Consider the following 18,068-nt stretch of genomic DNA (forward strand, 5'->3'; position numbering starts at 1 on the left):
AGGACATGGCCAGCCGGCTGTGGCTCGCTGACCGCTCTGCAACTGGCCCATGCGCAAGGCAGTGGGGACCTTATTCAGCCCCACCACTCCTTGCTTACACAGCTGTAACATGGACATGCTATTCCTGGCCATGTTTTTCTCCATGCCTATGATGAAATCATTGCTTACCAGGAAACACTCAATGACTGTTCTTTATCGGGTTCAATCAGTTCCCTATTATCTTTGACACTGGTTAGAAGTATGACACCTTCACTGATGAGGATCATCTTTGAATTTGGCTTTCTTTATGTTCCCTCATTATTAGGCATCACATAAGGGAAATAAGTACGCTAAGAGAGATGACAGAAGGACTAATTTTGATGGTTAACTTAGGAAGTTTCTTGGTATGAGAAAACAAAAATAGGGCTGGGTGATAAGAAATGAATTAATGGGTACAATGTACACTGTCTGGATGATGGTCACACTAAAAGCTCAGCCCCCACTTTGTAATACATCCATGTAACAGAGCTATGCTTGTACCCACTATTTATACAAAACAAAAAGGAGAAAAACATAAAATGTCTCCATCAGACACAGCAAAAAAGAGTGTCGCAAGGTCAGCAAGATGAAACAGTTTCTGATGGCTCCAACACTGACCGCCTCTCCCAAGTATTTTAAGGAAAAAAAGCATTCTACAAACAAAGATATAACCAACAAGTTATATTATTTTTTATTCATGTTAGAATTTCTATCAGTGTTTGAACATTAATATTTAGAGAGTTTGTACATTTTCACCTTCCAAGGTTTGAAATGAGAAGCATGCTAGGTCACCAATGGTAACTAATAAACACTTGACAATCGCATGAATATCCATTCTGCTCTGACTCTCTTAACACTGGTAAACATTTTCTTTCCTTGCTGTAATTTACAATGAAAACTGTGCCCCACTCATGTCTCAGCAAAGTTCCAGACATTATGGATTCATCACATATAAATTCTTTAAAAATATACTTCTGTCAAAAGACTTGATGACTACTATGTACACTACAAAAATAAATCTTCATATAAATAAATTATATGGCATACTTTTATCTTTGTAATTGAAATGACACAAACTCATTTCCACCAAAATTGGCAATGAGACCCAGTTTGAATATTTATTTCCTTTAAACTCCTTCCCCTAAAACCTACCATGAGTCCTTAATGTCAATGTTATATACTCTGAACTATTTAACATTAGTAAGCACTCTATACAAATAAAAATTCTGTCCCAAAGTAAAACATAGCTGTAATGTTTCCAATAGAAATAAAATCCCTGCATTTTTTTTGTTATAAACTGGCATGACAAATACTGTAGAGGAAAACATTCTTATGATACAAAATTATAAATATCAGCAAAGTTCTTTTCTCTTAAAATTAAAACATCCAAATGAACAAACAGGACAGACAAAATAAAACTATTAAAAGAGAGAGAGAAATTCTAATTCCCTGCCAGCCCCCCAGTTCTCCCTCTGCCAATGTGACTATGGGAGGAAGTTCTACACCGTGCAGAAATCAGGGGCCGCACAGGCCCTGGCGCACCACGAGCTGGGCTCAGGAAGGGAGCGAGGGCACGCCAGGAGCCAGAGGGAAGTCGACTTCAGAATTTCGCATCGTCCCTCCTCCACGCCGGACACGTTTTCTGAGCAGAGCTGGGTGTGAGGTCAGCAGACCGTGTGGGCGACAGGCACCAAGACAGCAGCAGGGGGTGGCCAGGGTCCCCAGCAGAGTCACACACACACACAGCCAGCAGCCACAAGCGGCTCCCAATCTGCGTCTTTTAGAGTTTCGTGGTGAGTATCAGGGTCTGAGGTCACTACGCTGCGGGTATTTCTGGGGGCCCATTGCCTCTCCGTTCAGATTTCCCATGTAATTTAAAGAGGAGTAACAGGAGCTGCCACTCGTGAGCACCTCACAGTAGCTCAGGCTTCAGCCCTGCAAGGACCCCGCCCTTTCTTCTGACTTCTTGTAACAAGGTGCTGGTATGCACTTGGAGGGGGAGCCGACACTGGGTGCTTCCCTGACGTCTGCTGGTCTCTGGCTACAAGCTGAGGGAGCCCGCACCTCAGAGCAAAAGAGAACCAGTACAGAAGCAACTTTAAAAATACGCCTGGATGAGACCTGCCCCTGCCTACAGCCTTCAGTGGGGTGTATCTACCCGCCTGCTTTCCCATATTACACTGAAAGAGCACTAATGATGGGGAGCATGGAGACGATGTTTGGATTTATTTAGGAAGTGCGCACCCTAAACGCTGGTGCACGAAGAACCCCTGTGGAGCTCTTATCCTGCAGAATGCCTGCCTCTGCACCACCACAAAGCATGCTCACCGCTTATTTTTAAAGAAGATGCAAACGGATCCAGAAGGCCTCAACCAGCTGCTCCATTTAAGAGAGGGAGTTTAAACTATAGGGACTCAAAACATCATTTCTGGGTGATTGTGGGCCAAGAATCAACCAAATAGGTTTTTCTACCTGTGACCTGCCACATCCACTCTTGAATTTGGGGGTGTTGGGGGAGGGGTCGTGTGTGTTGGTTGCAAGAGGGGCACAATGCTGCACCTTTTTAGAGTGTACATACTCTCACAGCCCAGCCAAAGCTCAGCACCAGGCATGTCACCCAATTCTCTAACACCCACGATGCTGAACTGATGTGAGCTCCACACCCTGAGGTTCCAGCATCCATCACAATGATCCGGGAGAAGGAGCTTATTCCCCTGAAGCACAAATTGGGGTCCTGGATGGCAGCCAATGATCGTAAGAGATGCCGTGGACACGAGGAGAATCTAGCTTTTGCCGGGCTGATTCGAAAGGATTGGGTGGATGTTTAGGGCCAGCCCTCACCAGCACAAAGTAGTAAGAGATATCCTGACGCTTCCAGCCTGACTAGGTCAGAGCCTACTAAAGGTTACAGACAGTGCAGAGAAACAAAACAAGACAAAAAAAAAAAAAAAAATCACAGTACAGTACATGGTGAACTCACACACGTGTTCACACGCACAGCCAAACAAGAGGACCGCACACGACGACAGCTAGAGAAGCCACCAGGGTTAACGTGCTTTCTTCATATCCGCTCATTAAACAAAAAAATTATCACGCATAGCGTGTTTGAAAGTTAACAGTAACATTTCATACTACCACAGGGTTGTGATATGCAAATTTAAAATATTTTAAACAGAAACCTTTACAAAATAATCCTATTACATAAGCAATATTTGCATAGAATTATACAAGTAAATTATACAATATTTAAGCAGCAGCAACATATGCTGGAATTTAAGACTAATGAAGCTTGGTTGTGGCACGGAGCCCAATGCTTGAGTACGGACAGGCCCCGCTGTGGCCTCTGCACTCTGGGGCAGGCATGGAGAAGCCCCAGATCATAGCTTTACATCCTTCCTTCCTATATTACACATGTGTACACCTCTTAAATATTTATAGAAATATTTAACAAAATAATACAATCGGTTACAGTAACAGTGAACTGCTGTCCTGGCGCAGGGCATCTTTTCCATAACTCCAAGCAGTTCTCTTCAAGCAGTTCTGGAAAGAGGTGGGGGTGGGGGGTTTCCAATCTTTGGCCTCTTTGCTTCAGATTTTAATCACCCTTTAAAAGGAAACAAAAAAGGAAGTTGAACAGAGTAAGAGGTATGCGAGTCCATATTTATAAAGTACAAAAGCAGGCGGGAGTGATCTTGGTATTAGAAATCACGAGAGTGGGGTGTGGGCCTGAGGGGTCCCTGAGGGCCGCTTCTGACCTCTCCCTTCATCTGGGGGCTGGTTACACGGATGCGTTCCCATGTGACCAATTCGCTGTGGCATGCACCTCCATACAGACTGGCACAGGTAAAAGGTGGTGCTGTTGGTGCCATTGTGGCACCGCACCGACCCTCCGCAGGCCAGCAGCAGGGGAAGAGACCCGGTGTGCAGCTGGGCCGGTCCCCCAAGGATGACAAAACTCCAACACATCAGCCTTGCTCTGGGGATAAAAGGTCACTGGGGTCCAGCGTGGGATGTGCCCGAGTGCCGCGGCCCCTCGGCGATGCCGAGAACCCCAGGAGAACCTTGCCCTCCTCTCTGCCTGGCTCTAGGTCCCTCGGCTGCCCTTGTCAGTGGCACACACCTCAGTTGGAGCTGCTTCCCCGGAGCCTCTCCTCGCACTCCACGTCCTGCAGCTCAATGACTTCCACCTTCGAATCCCTCCTCTCACACCGGACGTGGAAAGGCACGTGGGGGTCCTCGAACAGGCCATGGTCAGTCTCGGGGTAGCCCTCGTAGCCCGGGCAGAGCCCCCCTCGGGGGTTCCGCCCAGGCCCGGGGGCAGGCGGTGGGTGCACGGCGACAGTCACAGAGGCAGACGCCGTCACAGTGGTGATGGGCGGGCAGTAGCCGGGCACGGAGCTGCCCATGGCAGTGGATGCTGGGTTCCGAGGGTTGTGAGAACGGGCCCCGCGGGGGCCCCAGCGGTCCCTATTGCTAGGGCCAGAATGCCCTTCAGTAGAAATTTCAAAAGCGTCTCTGCGCGGTCTGTAGGGGGGTGGCCACAAGCCTTCTCTGGGGGCGTCCCTGCGGGGCTGCTGGCCTTGCCGTCCGGGAGGCAGGGACCCTGAGTCCAGGTGGGGCTGCTGTCGCGGGTTCGAGGGTGGGTGATGCCTGGATTCGGGATGGACCACCTGCAGAAGGCGAGGGTGGGTTAGAAGGCGGGGGAGGGTCTGCCCCAGGCTGGGCATGGTCCCCGCAGCTCCCACACCTCCCTCCTTGGGTTTCACCAAAGACTCAGTCAACCCTGGGGAGCCCATGGGGGCCTTCCACCCACAAAAGAAAAGCCCGTTCTTCTAATAACCTCCAGGACCTGGCAGAGGAGCGTGTTGTTTGAATCCTGTTTCCAGGCCTTCTCTGACACAGCTGGCTGGACATGTACTGCTGTTGCCCATAAATGTGGGCTGTGGTCAGAGCAACCAAGCTGCTGCCCCCCACCCTGTTCAGTCCTGCAGGCCCTGAGCTGCTCTTCTCCCAAAGCTGCTAAGTGTGCGGCCCTGGTTGGCCTGAGTGCAGGACGCTGGCAGGACTGTCTCTGCCTACTCTGTCCAACATAGCAGCCGCTCCAGACGTGTGGCTGCTTCAGTTTTAATGAACTAAAATCCGAAATCCAGCTCCTCGGTAGCCCCGGCCACATTTCAAGCTCTCCCAGCCACGTGTGGCCGGTGGCTCCCGTCCTTGAGAGCAGAGGGCACTCTCGTCACCGCGGAGGGCTGTGGCGGGCAGCCCGCTTCATCTGATTGTGAAGAATCTGGTCTCTGCGTCTCTATACAAAGCACAGAGCAACACAGTGGCCACATCAATCAAAAGGACCGTGACCAACTTCAAAGTCGTTCAGCTTGTACCTATTTTTAGGCTCCCGCTGAACAAAACCAGATTCACACTGCAGCTCAGCGGGGTCGTCACGGGGGGTAGGAGGAGGACAATTCAGGTTATTTGGTTGGCCTTTCTCTCTTTCACGGAAGGGCTGCTCTGGCCTGGGACTGGAATACCCATTTCCTGGAGGGACAGCAGGGGGTCCTCAGTGGAGCAACATGAGCCTCAGAACCTTCCTTGAGTTTTCGGGGCTGAGCCCATCCCAGGGAGCACAGGGTGGAGGGAAGGACCCAGGTCCCTGGCCCTCCGAGGAGGGGCCCCCAGGCTCCGGGTGACCTCCTGAATCACTGAAGGCCAAGAACTCAGGGGTGGTTCTCGGCCTCTCTGCTCTTTCCTGTCACCTGGAACATGAGCTTGGAGCCACAAAAGCTACGGTAAAGTATTTAGACAATAATAATGAACATTGTGTCAAGGGCAATGAAACCTAACAGAAATGAGAGAAAAAAAAAACCTTACTTCTGCGGGCAATAAAACTACTACTACAGTTTTAGAAAATATCACTCAAATGACATGTACCTTAAGGTGGGGGCGGGGAAACACAAAGAATGTTTTATCTCTGGCCTTTGAAGCCCAAATGTCCTTACCCCAAACAAGACAGATGCTACTGCTTTGTGCAGTGACATTACTGGCCCCTGCCCCTTTTTTATCCTTTATGAGATCAAACCACAGGAAGATGGCATTTTTATAGTTGAAAAGAGTTGAATATTGGCCATCTCCTATGATCTGACCTAGCCTGTACTTTATCTCTGCATCCCATCTGCCTGTGTGATGTGCTGTGCAAAGCGGACAGGAGCCCCACTGGACCACCGGGCCCACTACCTCGGTGGGCAGACCCCTCCCCCTGTTCTGCGGGTCACTTACAGTGGAGTGGGCGAAGACGGGGTTTTCTGTGGCTTCCACGATCACTTGGTGGGCAGGACCTCCCATGCCCTGCTGGGCCTCGTAGTGTCGAAGCTCCTCGCTGAGGCCTGACACTGTCGTCTGGGAACTATACTCCGAGTCGGAGGAATCAGACCCGCTGTGCATGTGGCCGGGGGGCATGGCGAACCGGACCACGCTGGGGGGTGGCTCAGGGGAGGGTGTGGGCAGGCGGTTCAAGCCGTTGGCTGGAGACACCTATTTAAGGGGATTCCGTGTTACAAGTGTTCTTGTCCATTTACCTGCTGGCCACTCTCAGAGTTCAAAGCATGGTGTTATTCACAGGCCTCTGTCCCCTGCCCTGGGGCCCTGCGCACTGTGCCTCCAGTTCTAGAATGGGAGTTAGCCTCCCCGGGAGTCCCCAGTTCTAGAATGGGAGTTAGCCTCCCCCGTTCTACCACCTGGAGGATCCTCGGTCCTGCAGCTGGAGCAGAACTGTCCTCTGCTCCACACTGGAAAGGCGGGATGTGTACTTTTTACCCTTGTGAAGTCCGATTATGCATCTCAAGGGGAAAGTCTTCATTTACTGTACAAAGATCTGTAAGACCCAGGCTGCAACAGGTTGGTTGAGAGGAACCGAACCAAACCCGCCCTCCAGCCCTCAAAGCCAGCACACCGAGGAGGAAACAGACACGCCCCAGATGTTTACTGAAGAACGACCAGCAAGTGGGGAGGCAGCGAAGTGTAGACATGAAGAGCGGCAAAGTTAACACAGCACTCAGCCGGCCTACACGTGGGACATCCCCATGTCACTACTGACCTCAGGATATGGTCCAAAGAAAGACAAAAGCACGGGAAGCAAAACCAGCCCATTGAGAACGCCGAGGATGGTGAGGATCGCCAGCACAGCAAAGAAATACCTGGGAGATCGAGAGGAAACGGGAACAGACGCTGTGACAGGGTGGATCGCGCCACCCTCCGTGTGCCCGACACAGCAGCATGGCAACGCCAGTGACGACCAAAACCCACCCACTGAAGAGGCTGTTATCCAACCGCAGTTCACATTCAACACAAGGTGAGCTTTTGTTTTTGTTTCTTTACCTTATGGCTTTGAGGACTACATTCCACAACCCAGAGTGTTAGTTCATGAAGGGAAGAAAAAAAAATCAGTTTGTTAATTTGCTGAACTCTGATGGCATGTAATGTTATTTATGAATGTGTTACACAAACACAAAAATATGGAATGCGACCTGAATGGCTGGGCAGACTGAAAGCACAAACACAATGCCGAGGGGCCCCGCTCATGAAAACCCAGCAGAAGCAAACAAATGAAGTGAAGGGTGTAGAATTTAAACAATTTAGCCCAGGAGGAAAAGCAGCCCCCTTCTGCAGGCTGCTAATCCACTGTGAAATGCTTCTGCATCTTACGGCAGAATCTCTAATTAAGTCTCTAGCATATCAGGTAAGGCTTTCCCTGGGCTTTCATTAATCACAACTTTCTGCCTAGAATTCTGTGAGTTCCAGTTTTACCAAATAGCTCCAATTGCAACCTTTTTAGAACACAGGAACCAGCTTTCTGCAAAGAAAAGGCTGCCCAATCTGTGGGAGCCGGAGCATTGTGCTGGGCGAGGGCGCTCCACAATGGCGGGGCTGCTCTGCCGGCCAATCTTTTGTTGAACAATTTAGCATCTCTGAATACTCTTGTTTTGCGTCAGCCAATTCAAACATAAAGGCCGCAGCACCATGGCAGAGGAGAAGAGTGCACAAGTAGTTCTGCTTTCCCACCATTGAGGGCTAAGGTCTGGAATCCTTCATGAATACCAAGGTAAACCTGTCAGCCAGGGACAGCCTCTGGCGGACACTCTGCACGGCTGGAGGGCATGGACTCCACACAGGGATGCGTTTCTGGAACTAATGATTTCTGGGGCAACTTGGATGGAAGTGGGCTGGGGTGGGGGAGAGAATCAGGATGTTCTGGGAAGAGGGAAGGCAAGATATCTATTTGTTAATGGTCCTCTGGTTCATAAAATTAAACAGGCAACCAGTGCTGCCATGTCTATATATGTTTTGACATCAGATGAAAGGAGAGAGAATCCCTACAAAAATACAAATACCTCGCAGCTATTGTAAACACTCAAAACTTCTGAACTGCATTAGTAAAAGCCAAGCAGCCAATGTCTTGGTCTAATGTAAACTGCTGGAACTTTCGGCTGGGGCACGTATCAGCAGCCACATGAAGACATTTGCATCCCATCCATCTAGCTGAAGCATAAACAGGCCAATTAGGTTTCTGACGGCTCAGCATATACAGTGTCTGCTCATGTATTTGACCTTGGTGAGGCCTTCATCAGGTTAATCCATCCCGTTCTAGAAAATGGGAAGCCCTTTTAAGTGCTTGAAAGAGGAACCCTGATATTTCTGGGCGGGAACAACCCCGGGTGACAGGAGAGTGCTGGGATTCTGGTTGCCAGGTTTCCAGCTGGGGGCTCTAATTCAGGCTCAGTTTCCTCATTCAGCGCCCCCCCACAAGGCTGAGTGAGACCCTCCTGTAAACTCACGAGACCACAGCACACCTTGCATTTCCCCTAGTTTTGCCTGTGAACTCGTCTCTGCCCCCAAAAGACCTTAAACTACACAGAGGGATATGGGGGGTCCCCATTATTTGCTGTTGTGCAAATGGCACTTACGAGATGCTTGTTATATTTGTGTTAAATGAGAAAGTAAATATGCAGAAGAAACTCTACTTGACATTGGGCTTTTATATCATAGCGATAACACGTTAGTGCCTGAAAAAGTGGATACTAAGAACAAAGGAAAAGCTAAAATCAAACTAAGAACTAAAATAAATAAAACGTAGACCAAAACATTTAACTCAGTTGGGCAACGATCTATTTGGTATTGGCAAACAGGAATTTAGGAACTGGCTTGCTGGCTTAGCAGTAGCTTGTGCTGAGAAGTCTAGCTCCATGGACCCTGCAGGGAGGTAGCTGGAGATGCAGACCCAGCCCTCACCCCGCCTCCCGCCCCCTGCCCCCCGAAATCAGCCCTGCACTTAGCCTCGATGATTCCTCAGCACATCGGTGTGAGAAGCGCTGGTCTACAGCGATCCCACTTCACCATCACTCTACGCAAAAACTGCAACAAGCAAGCTTGGCACTCATTCTAGGAAGGCAGCCTCCACGATGCCAAACCGCCCAGTGGGCTTTGCCACAGGCCAACCAATGGACTCATCTTTCTCTCGTAATAAAACTTTGGCTAAAACTTCTAGTTGAAACCGTCTTCTTTTTACTCAAAGACGAGAAGCCTCTCTCTCTCTCTCTCTGACGCACACGCCACCTCGCAGTACTGAAGTGTGCCAAACAAACCCATCGTTTCTCACATCTGGTTGTGCCCTGTCATGGTTCTAATCCTGGACTATCTTTTACTTATTGGGGATTCTGGCCTTAGCGCTCCATAAAGCAGCAGGGTTCCATCCGAGAGCAGCTCCCTCACAAAGCTATGGAGGCTGCTCAAAATAGCAAGTGGTTTCCTCCTCTGCAGTTCTCAAATTCTTTTCAGAAGGAAAACTCACTGTTCTTTTATATTTCACAAAGTCGTATTCTTAATTAAATCAACTGGAAATGACTTGCCTTGAGATCCAAACTAGGCTTAGATTCCCAAGAGTTGACACTAAAGTCCAATGCTAAATGCTTCCTAATTGTGGGGACTTGAATATGAAATCTGGGCACATCATTTTCACTTCTTAGAAGAATAAAGTCAGGTGACAAATTTAGGTATTTTTAAGCTTTCCTGTCTACAGTTTGAAGGAAAGGGAGCATAGGTCAAATTTGGCATCTCTTTCTACCGATGTTTCTAACCCGAGACACCAATAACGGGCCACCTATTGGGTGATCCTTTGGCTTCAAGCTGTGGAACTGTCCTTGCTGCCAGTCCCAAACCCTTTATCTTCTGTTTCCAAAATATTCTGCAAGACAGCTCTAGAAGAGAGCCTGTCTTCATACCTCTGAGTATCTCTAAGTTAACAAATTCAAAAGAAAGCAGAGTCACAATGACAAGATGCTGCAGTCTACCAGATACAGAAGGAAATAAGCAACCAAGATCGCCTGAGTTAACGACAATGATTTTTTTTTAAATTTTTTTTTTTGAGGTGGAGTCTTGCTCTGTCGCCCTGGCTGGAGTGCAGTGGTGTGATCTTGGCTCACTGCAACCTCTGCCTCCTGGGTTCAAGCCGTTCCCTGCCTCAGCTTCCTGAGTAGCTGGGATTACAGGTGCCCGCCACCACGCCTGGCTAATTTTTGTATTTTGAGTAGAGATGGGGTTTCACCATCTTGGCCAGGCTGATCTTGAACTCCTGACCTTGTGATCTACCTGCCTCGACCTCCCAAAGTGCTGGGATTACAGACATGAGCCACTGCACCTGGCCCAATAACAATGATTATTAAAACATGTCTCCTTGCACACGCCTGCTTACCTGACAATGAAGTCGAACTCAGATCCCGCAAGCATCAGCACTCCCAGGAGAGTGGACACGGCGCCGTCCAGGACGGGCGCAAACATGTGCTCCAGGGCAAGCACAGCCCTGCGGTTCTTGTCACCGATGGCCGTCAGAAAGGCCTGTGCAAGGAGGATGTTCACAAGATCAGGTTCCTGGACTTCACATGGTAAGTGCTCAGCTCTGTTCTAAATGCTACAAGCTCTCAGAACTGCTCACACCTTGCTGTTTCAGCTGCTAGAATGTGTAATCAGAGTAGCTCAACTAGCTGCATCTAGACTTAAACTAAGATGACCTCTTCATGACACTGGGTCATATTTGGTGTTGACATAAATCCTGAACACAGTAAAACCAAAACTATATAAAATGGACAGAAATGTCCCCTTCTTTCACTGCTACTCACCCCTAAGTCCCCCCCGTTAAATGATCTCACCCCACTCACACGTGAGACCTCCAATTCCCACAGCAACAGGATTCTGGCTAATGCACTGGATGGCCAAGAGCTTAGCTCAGTGTCCCAAGTCACTGGGTGCTACACACACGTCCTCACGATTATGCAGAGGTGAGACCTTCTGTCGCTGTTTCAGGCTGTGTTTGTAGTACAGCTAAGCACTATGAGAGTATTGCAAGAAACACACAGGACCGTGCATTCGAATCAAGCCCTTTCGAAGGCTGTGTGGACGCATCCCTGTCTCTCCTGCAGTCCTAAGGCTCTTCCAGGCCAGGAATGCTGTTGATACTTAATGGGAACTTTGCAGAGTAAATTCTGGAAGATCAGACTGTTGGCCTGAACGTGTGACCCCTGCAGGGAGTGTTAAGCCTGGCACAAGTTCTCTCTCTGAAGTTCAGGCTGTTCTGGGTTATGCCGAGAGGAGAGGGCTGGGTGTCTTTGGCAGGATGCGTTTCTACGCCTTACCTACCCGCAGAAGGACTGAGACGGTCGTTCTCCTTAACAGATGAAAAATACCAATATACAAAGGTGTGCTAAGAGTTTTCATACTTTTCTCTCAAGCAGGTTCTACTCTTTCAGAGTTGGTAAAGACATTAGGGTCAACATGGCTGCCTTCGGCTCTTGGCAGAAGGCACCAGTGGGGTTTTCAGCCATGCTGCCTTATGTCATATTTGGGCCATGAGGCCATAAGGGCCAAGTCGTGATGACCCTGTCACACGCTGCTTCTGTGTTACCAAGACAGCAAATGAACGGGAACCCACTGATTTCCTGAAGACATTCGTGGAAGAAGAGACTTCTTCACAGCCTTATTCCACCATTTTACAAACCTCAAAAGAGCAGTAACTGGCAACTCTAAATGCAGTTTCACACGGAGGATGAGAATACTGAAAATGGCTTGGACTCGAGGTCCTGGAGTTTAGAGACTGTAGTGAGCATTTCCATGGTAAAAATCTGCTCTGGAGACCTGTTTGCCATGCTAGCTTCCAAAAAAGGTGGTTTCCATTTGCATCAGAATAAAATAACTTGTGGATTCTTAACTCACATGCAAATTTATCTCCCTTTTGAAGAACTGTATTAGAATTATGGGTTTTCTAAACTCTAGGCTGGCACTCTTCTTTTTAAAAAAATGGTCCCTCCTCCCAGCTCAAAGGAAGAAAATAATTTGAGCAGGCTCAAAATTTAGAGAATATTGTTTCTGTATTATTGGCTTTTTATGATACACTGTAAAAAAATGGGATAACTTCAACAAAGCATTCCTTCCAAAACACAAAAGTTTACAATCTCTCAATTGTATCACAATAGCCCTGGAGAGACTGCAGAAGGCACAAGGCTGCGGCCTGTGTGGAGACAGGCATGTGCTGTGTGCTGAGCCCAAAGGGAACCCACGCTGGAGATTGCAAAAGCAATGGCGGAAGTGACTCGGTCCAAGCCCAGCGCTGGCTTCCTAGCTAGGGTATGTCGCACCTCGGTATTTAATAGGTGAACGCGTTTATTCATTGAATGCCTACTGATAACCCCAAATTCTTAGGCTCTAATCTGTAGATGGAACATAATTTACACAGTTGTGAGGTTTTGGATAATTCTTTCATAAAAGTATACGACAGATTTATCTCTTGGGCTAAAGACTCCTTCTGAAGTTTAATTACCTCCAACAAAGCATTCACAGGGCAAGGCACAGAAAAAGAGAGGGGAAAAAAATGTCTGTTGAAAGCAACACTGGTTCTCTTACTTTCTGCTGTCATGAATGCAGAGGCTGGGAGGTCTGAGGAGCTGGGTGGGCTTAGGGAGAAGAGCCAGTTCCCCGGGGCTGAACAATGGAGCCTCCACTCCTAAGCCCGAGGGTACTTCCTTGGCTGCCAGCTCACCTCACCCTCAATGATGCCATCCCCAAGCCTGTGAGCGTGGTCTCATTTTATCCCCACCGTTCCTGTTGTTTTTAAAACTCTGTGTATGCCCACCCACACACTCACCGCGTCATCTGCCTTACGAACAAACGTCACAATGTCAGGAATCATGGGGGTATAACGACAGTCAACGTCAGGTGAGCACGGCCCTTCCAGGCCCACTCCCACACACCAACCCTGCACTGCCGACGGCTGACAGGGCCCACTGCCATGTGCCTTCCGCACCCCTCTCCTCTGCCTCCCTCGAGGGAAAGGAATCCAGAAACCTCACAGGCTCTCCTAGGGGGCCCCTGTGCCCGGAGGCCTCTTCGCTGCCATGCACAGGGAGAATGCCAAGGTTCCCACTTGGAAACAAACAGAGCCGTTGTTTTTCACAAAGTTTCTGCTTCAAACATCTCCCATACCAAAGCAACGTGAACGGTGAACTCCACTCCTATGCCAACAGACGCGATCAGGATGACCACGGGCACGGCGCTGAGCTTGATTCCGATGAGGCCCATCATGCCAAAGAGCTCGACCGTCATCAGTGCCAGGACCATCACCTGGAGCGGGGCACACAGTGATCAGTGAGTGGGCAGGTCACCCTCCGGGGCTGCCCACAAGGGAGGCCGCCAGAGGGCTAAGGTGTCCTCGGTTCAGATCAAAACAATGAACGGACTGACTTGCTTTAACTCTGGACACCACCTTTACTGCCTAATTCATCTTCCCGCTTTGAAAGGAGACAGCAAAAAACATACAGAACGACTCCACCACAGCAATCCACGAGGAATTACACAAACATGGATGCACCACTTAGCTACGAATTTCACCTAGATTACAACAAGATCCATCTCTCCTTCTCTTGGGTCTCAGCCGTCAGAAACCATCCGTGAACCCATCATTAAGTATTTGGTTGCCTCACTCTCCATTCTAAAGAAAGCGGATGGGACGGGGTGAATAAAAGTTCTTGCAGGTCAAAGTAGTTTTGCTTTTGTGGGCGAACCTGCAGGTTAAGTGAAGATGATCTGGGGGCCAGGTAAGCGGGGAGGTCGTCGTCAGCTGACGCGTGTCAGGTTACAGGACCCCCGCACTTTGAAGAGCTGGGGACAGCTGGGGTGGACTGAGCCAATTGCTAAATCCAAGGAAAAGCTTCTTGCCTTTCATCTTCCTTGTAAAAATTTGTGGGGAAATGGAAATGAAATCTGTGAGTTAGATTTGGGGTTTCTTGGTCCAAAGGGGAGAAGATACAAATAAACAACAAGTTACCCAGATGGAAGAGAAGGAGAAAAATGATCTTTCTTTTCTGGGGGTGGGCGGTGGGCAGCGGTGGAGGGAGGGGAAGGAATGATGAAAGATGGACAACATCAATTGCTAAGTGCCATGAAAACTCTCACAGACTAAACATTTACCTTTTAATGTACCTGCTGCACAGACTCATGGTGCAGACACAAAATCTGGCCTCTGTTTTTATAATTTTGGCATTTTAAAGGCTACACCATAGTTCACAGAATTTAAACACTGCCACGGTTTTATTGGACTTTACATGAAACTTACGTCAAATCTGAGAGTATTTTGGAGAAGGGATGCCAAAAAACAGGCTCGTAATATTAGTTTATCATTTTCCCCCAGGACTTAAAACACACAAAATCATTTTCTCCATATGTCACTGTCCTAACTTCTCTGATTGTCCCCCCATGTTAAACGTAGAAGAACCTGCTATGTTATTATTAGGCCTGGATGAGGTCACAGAATGACACTTTTCAATAAAAGAAAAAATGAGCTAGGCTTTGAGTGTTTTGATTTAATAAATGCTCAGAGTTGTGATAGAAAGTGTGCTTTAAAAAGTCCCCTATCTTTCCACAAAAATCTTCTAGCTACGGGAGAGAGGACCTAAGAATGAGGCCATTAGAGGTTCCACCTTAACCATGGCCCTCACCACCTCCAGTAGAATAAACATATTACGGATGATGCAAGCTATACCCTCCTCCAGAGGCCCAGACATAAACCAAACTTCCCGGCTGCAGAAAGAGCTATGCTGAAAGGAATTTGACTTCCACAAAGCCCCTTATAATACACTCACAATGATCCCGGCCGTCCAGGGGTTCAGAAGGAAGACGGCGCACACGAGGAACGTGCAGGCCAGCACCACGCTGATGAACAGCAGCAGCCAGTGGCGGAGGCCGAGGTACTGCTCCCAGAAGAGGAAGGGGTAGCCGTTGGGGTAACTGGACAGCCCCAGGCTCGTATAGTTGCTGCAGATGGTCCTTACTTTTTCAATCGCCTCCACAAAGTCTGAGGTGTCCCGCAAGCCGTTGAGGTAGAAAGGGAACTGGGCATACTCGATGGGCTCTGCTGCCGGGACTGGACAGAGAAGGGCACAGGTTAGGAGCAGCCCAGGGGAGAGGAGCATCACAGTTTCAATGGAAAGTGAGAAGAACTTTGCATGAAAGCTTACTGACTGCTCTTCTACATGATACAAAGGACAAACAATGGTGATCACAGCCTCCAGGCCTTTACAATCTTCCCATTTGGTTTAAAAACGTTTAACTCTATGATCTGTGTATTTTTTAACATTCAATTTTAATCTTCTAGCAGTCATTCTTTCTGAGGGGTCTAAAAACTCCAGGCTTACATTCTGGGAACATTTTTTGTTCTCTTGACACACATGAAAATACCGAGTTTATGCAGTTTGAGTCAATCACCTCCAAGAGCAAAATAACTCGAGTCCTGCTTTCCTGAGAAAAATGCTTAACTTATCCTTTTAGTGACTGAACAAACTTAAACCTTGTATGCTGCTTTTCTAATGCAATGCTAAGTCTTCAGCAACAGGGGAAGAAATCCTTACACAACAAGCATTTAGTTACTGCCGTTGTGTGTTCCAGACCCTCTGGGGTCATTCAGTTGACTTGCTAAACATGATTTGCCCTATTATAATCTCAACTATAAATTTTCATTAAGACAAGCCTTGGCTGCCTGCCACAGGGCTCTGGGGTTTAGATCCCGGGAAGCACTACTCGCTGAGTCTCCAGCCATGTTTGCAAGGGGACCCGTCTTCTCTCTCACATCCTCCCTTGGCCCGGTATCCAAAGCATACGCTACTAATATCTCCACCAGAAACGCAAATGAAATCCACACAGAACCACCTTTCAAACTCTGGGCTGAGAGGTGAAAGGAAGAGGACACTGTTGTATACAGACTTCTCCGCTCCGGTTTAAACAGCTTTGACAGACTGCAGGTGCTTGGTGGCTTATAGGAATGACCCGATGTGCCAAAAATCCCTTCAACACCAGAGTTGACAAAGTGAAGATAAACATATAATCCTCAGCGATAAAACTCTGCAATAGTAAAATAACACTCAACCTGGAGGCGTCCCCGGTGTTCACAGGGAACAGCTGGCATGCGAGAGCAGTGCCTAATGAGCGTCTTAGCATTGAAGCTACGCACGGAGACGAGACGCTTACTTCCCAACGTGATAGAGTGTGGGGCTGTATCCCATTACACATCCTTGTCTGTCTCCCGGAGTTTTAAACGAGAAGAAATGGTTTGTTCTGTTTACACTTTTGAACCCTGGGTAGTGTCAACGGACGAAGGCTGTGGCTGAGTTTGGAGAACCAGGGAAGGCACCTCTGGAAGCTCCCAGCGCCCCCGATAAAACACTACTTACTTCTCAGCCTTGTTTCAGGCATGTAGTCAGCTTTGTCATGGACCCACTCCGGTCGGTGCGGCCGGATGTTGGCCTGGGAGGCAGCGTACGCGACAGGGTCATTGCTGACCCAAGCCGTCAGGTAGGTGTAGAAAGCGCTGGGATTAATGATGCCATCTGCGTCCACCAGACGCTGTTTAGTCAACTACAGAAACGGGAAGAACAGAGGCCTTTGAGAATGGGGTTGGGGGTAAACATACTTCTGCCTTGAGAGCACAGAAGCCGAGCTTCGCACCAGCATCACAACAAAGGATAGAATGCCCACTGTTGAAAGTGTCGAAAATCCCATCAGAACACCTTTGATTTCTTTCAATGTGCACTTATCAGAGGATGCAATCATTGGCGTGTTTATAACAAACACAGTTCTGCAGATGGCCCAGGAATTGGCTGAACCAATTAAATCTGAATATGCTAAAAGACCGTCTGCAGCCAAGGCAGAGAATGAACAATCTGGAGAAACATATTTATAGGAGGGGAAGGGGGAGAAACCTGGCAAGAACCCCCATGCACGTCTGTGTGCAGTTAACCTCTGTTGTTAACACTGAAGGAAATGCCACCCAGTAAATGGAGGAGAGCTATAAAAATAAAACAACATCTGTATCAATTTTGCTAACACTAGCCTCCTATGACCTGTGGATTCAAAAAATGCCCAGTGCCAGAAAGTGCAAGGGACGAGTGCACACCCTCAGCCTCGCAGGGTGATCTCGTTCCCGGAGGTCGCTGGACTCGGCAGGCCGCGTCGTCTGCGTGGCCAAATCTGCTCCCTCTGCAGGAAGGCTTGTGGCTGAGGCGGGGAGCTCTGTGGGACTCAGTATGTGTATGTATATTTTATAGACAGAGAAAAATTCTGTTTCCTGTTTATTTTAGATTCGGGCCTCGTTCCTCACTTTGGGTCTTTTTAAAACAAAATGAAAACACCAGTGACAGCAGCTCCCAGAGAAGGAGCGAAGGAAAAAGGACCAGGGAGAGAGTGAGAGAACTGGACTTCGGGAATCTGGATTCAATTAATCCACAGGATATGTAACAACTGTACGTCCTCAACACGTCCCTGGAATCACACAGCACAGCCTGTGGCCTCCGTGCATGAGGCTCGCCTTTCTCCTTCCCAGGAGGAGGAGATGGTATCTGGGGGCCCGGCCCAATCCCGTTTGTCCCACAGTGTCCCTGGTCCCTCGCCCAGCCCTGCTGCCTGGGCACCTCCCTGGTGTCTCTGAGGCAGACTCCTCTGCCCGCATCCTTGGGAAACGTGAC

At 48.6% G+C, this 18,068-nt stretch overlaps 1 protein-coding gene across 2 annotated transcripts in view; it reads right to left on the bottom strand.

Annotated features, from left to right (window-relative positions):
• Positions 1-686: 686 nt before the first annotated feature.
• The window catches only part of PTCH1 (patched 1), a 68,177-nt gene continuing 50,795 nt past the window's right edge, over positions 687-18,068 (bottom strand). For both annotated transcript variants that reach the window (XM_073021390.1, XM_073021391.1), the window contains exons 17-24: positions 16,779-16,962; positions 15,195-15,475; positions 13,540-13,677; positions 10,760-10,902; positions 7,109-7,208; positions 6,292-6,546; positions 4,139-4,688; positions 687-3,622 (exon numbers count right to left, since the gene is read on the bottom strand). In XM_073021390.1, coding sequence (XP_072877491.1) covers positions 4,140-4,688; positions 6,292-6,546; positions 7,109-7,208; positions 10,760-10,902; positions 13,540-13,677; positions 15,195-15,475; positions 16,779-16,962 — 1,650 coding nt within the window. In that variant the 3' untranslated portion in view covers positions 687-3,622; position 4,139. The remainder of the gene's footprint in view (positions 3,623-4,138; positions 4,689-6,291; positions 6,547-7,108; positions 7,209-10,759; positions 10,903-13,539; positions 13,678-15,194; positions 15,476-16,778; positions 16,963-18,068) is intronic.

Source organism: Chlorocebus sabaeus, chromosome 12, assembly GCF_047675955.1.
Source record: "Chlorocebus sabaeus isolate Y175 chromosome 12, mChlSab1.0.hap1, whole genome shotgun sequence".
In the NCBI taxonomy this organism is placed as follows: domain Eukaryota; kingdom Metazoa; phylum Chordata; class Mammalia; order Primates; family Cercopithecidae; genus Chlorocebus; species Chlorocebus sabaeus.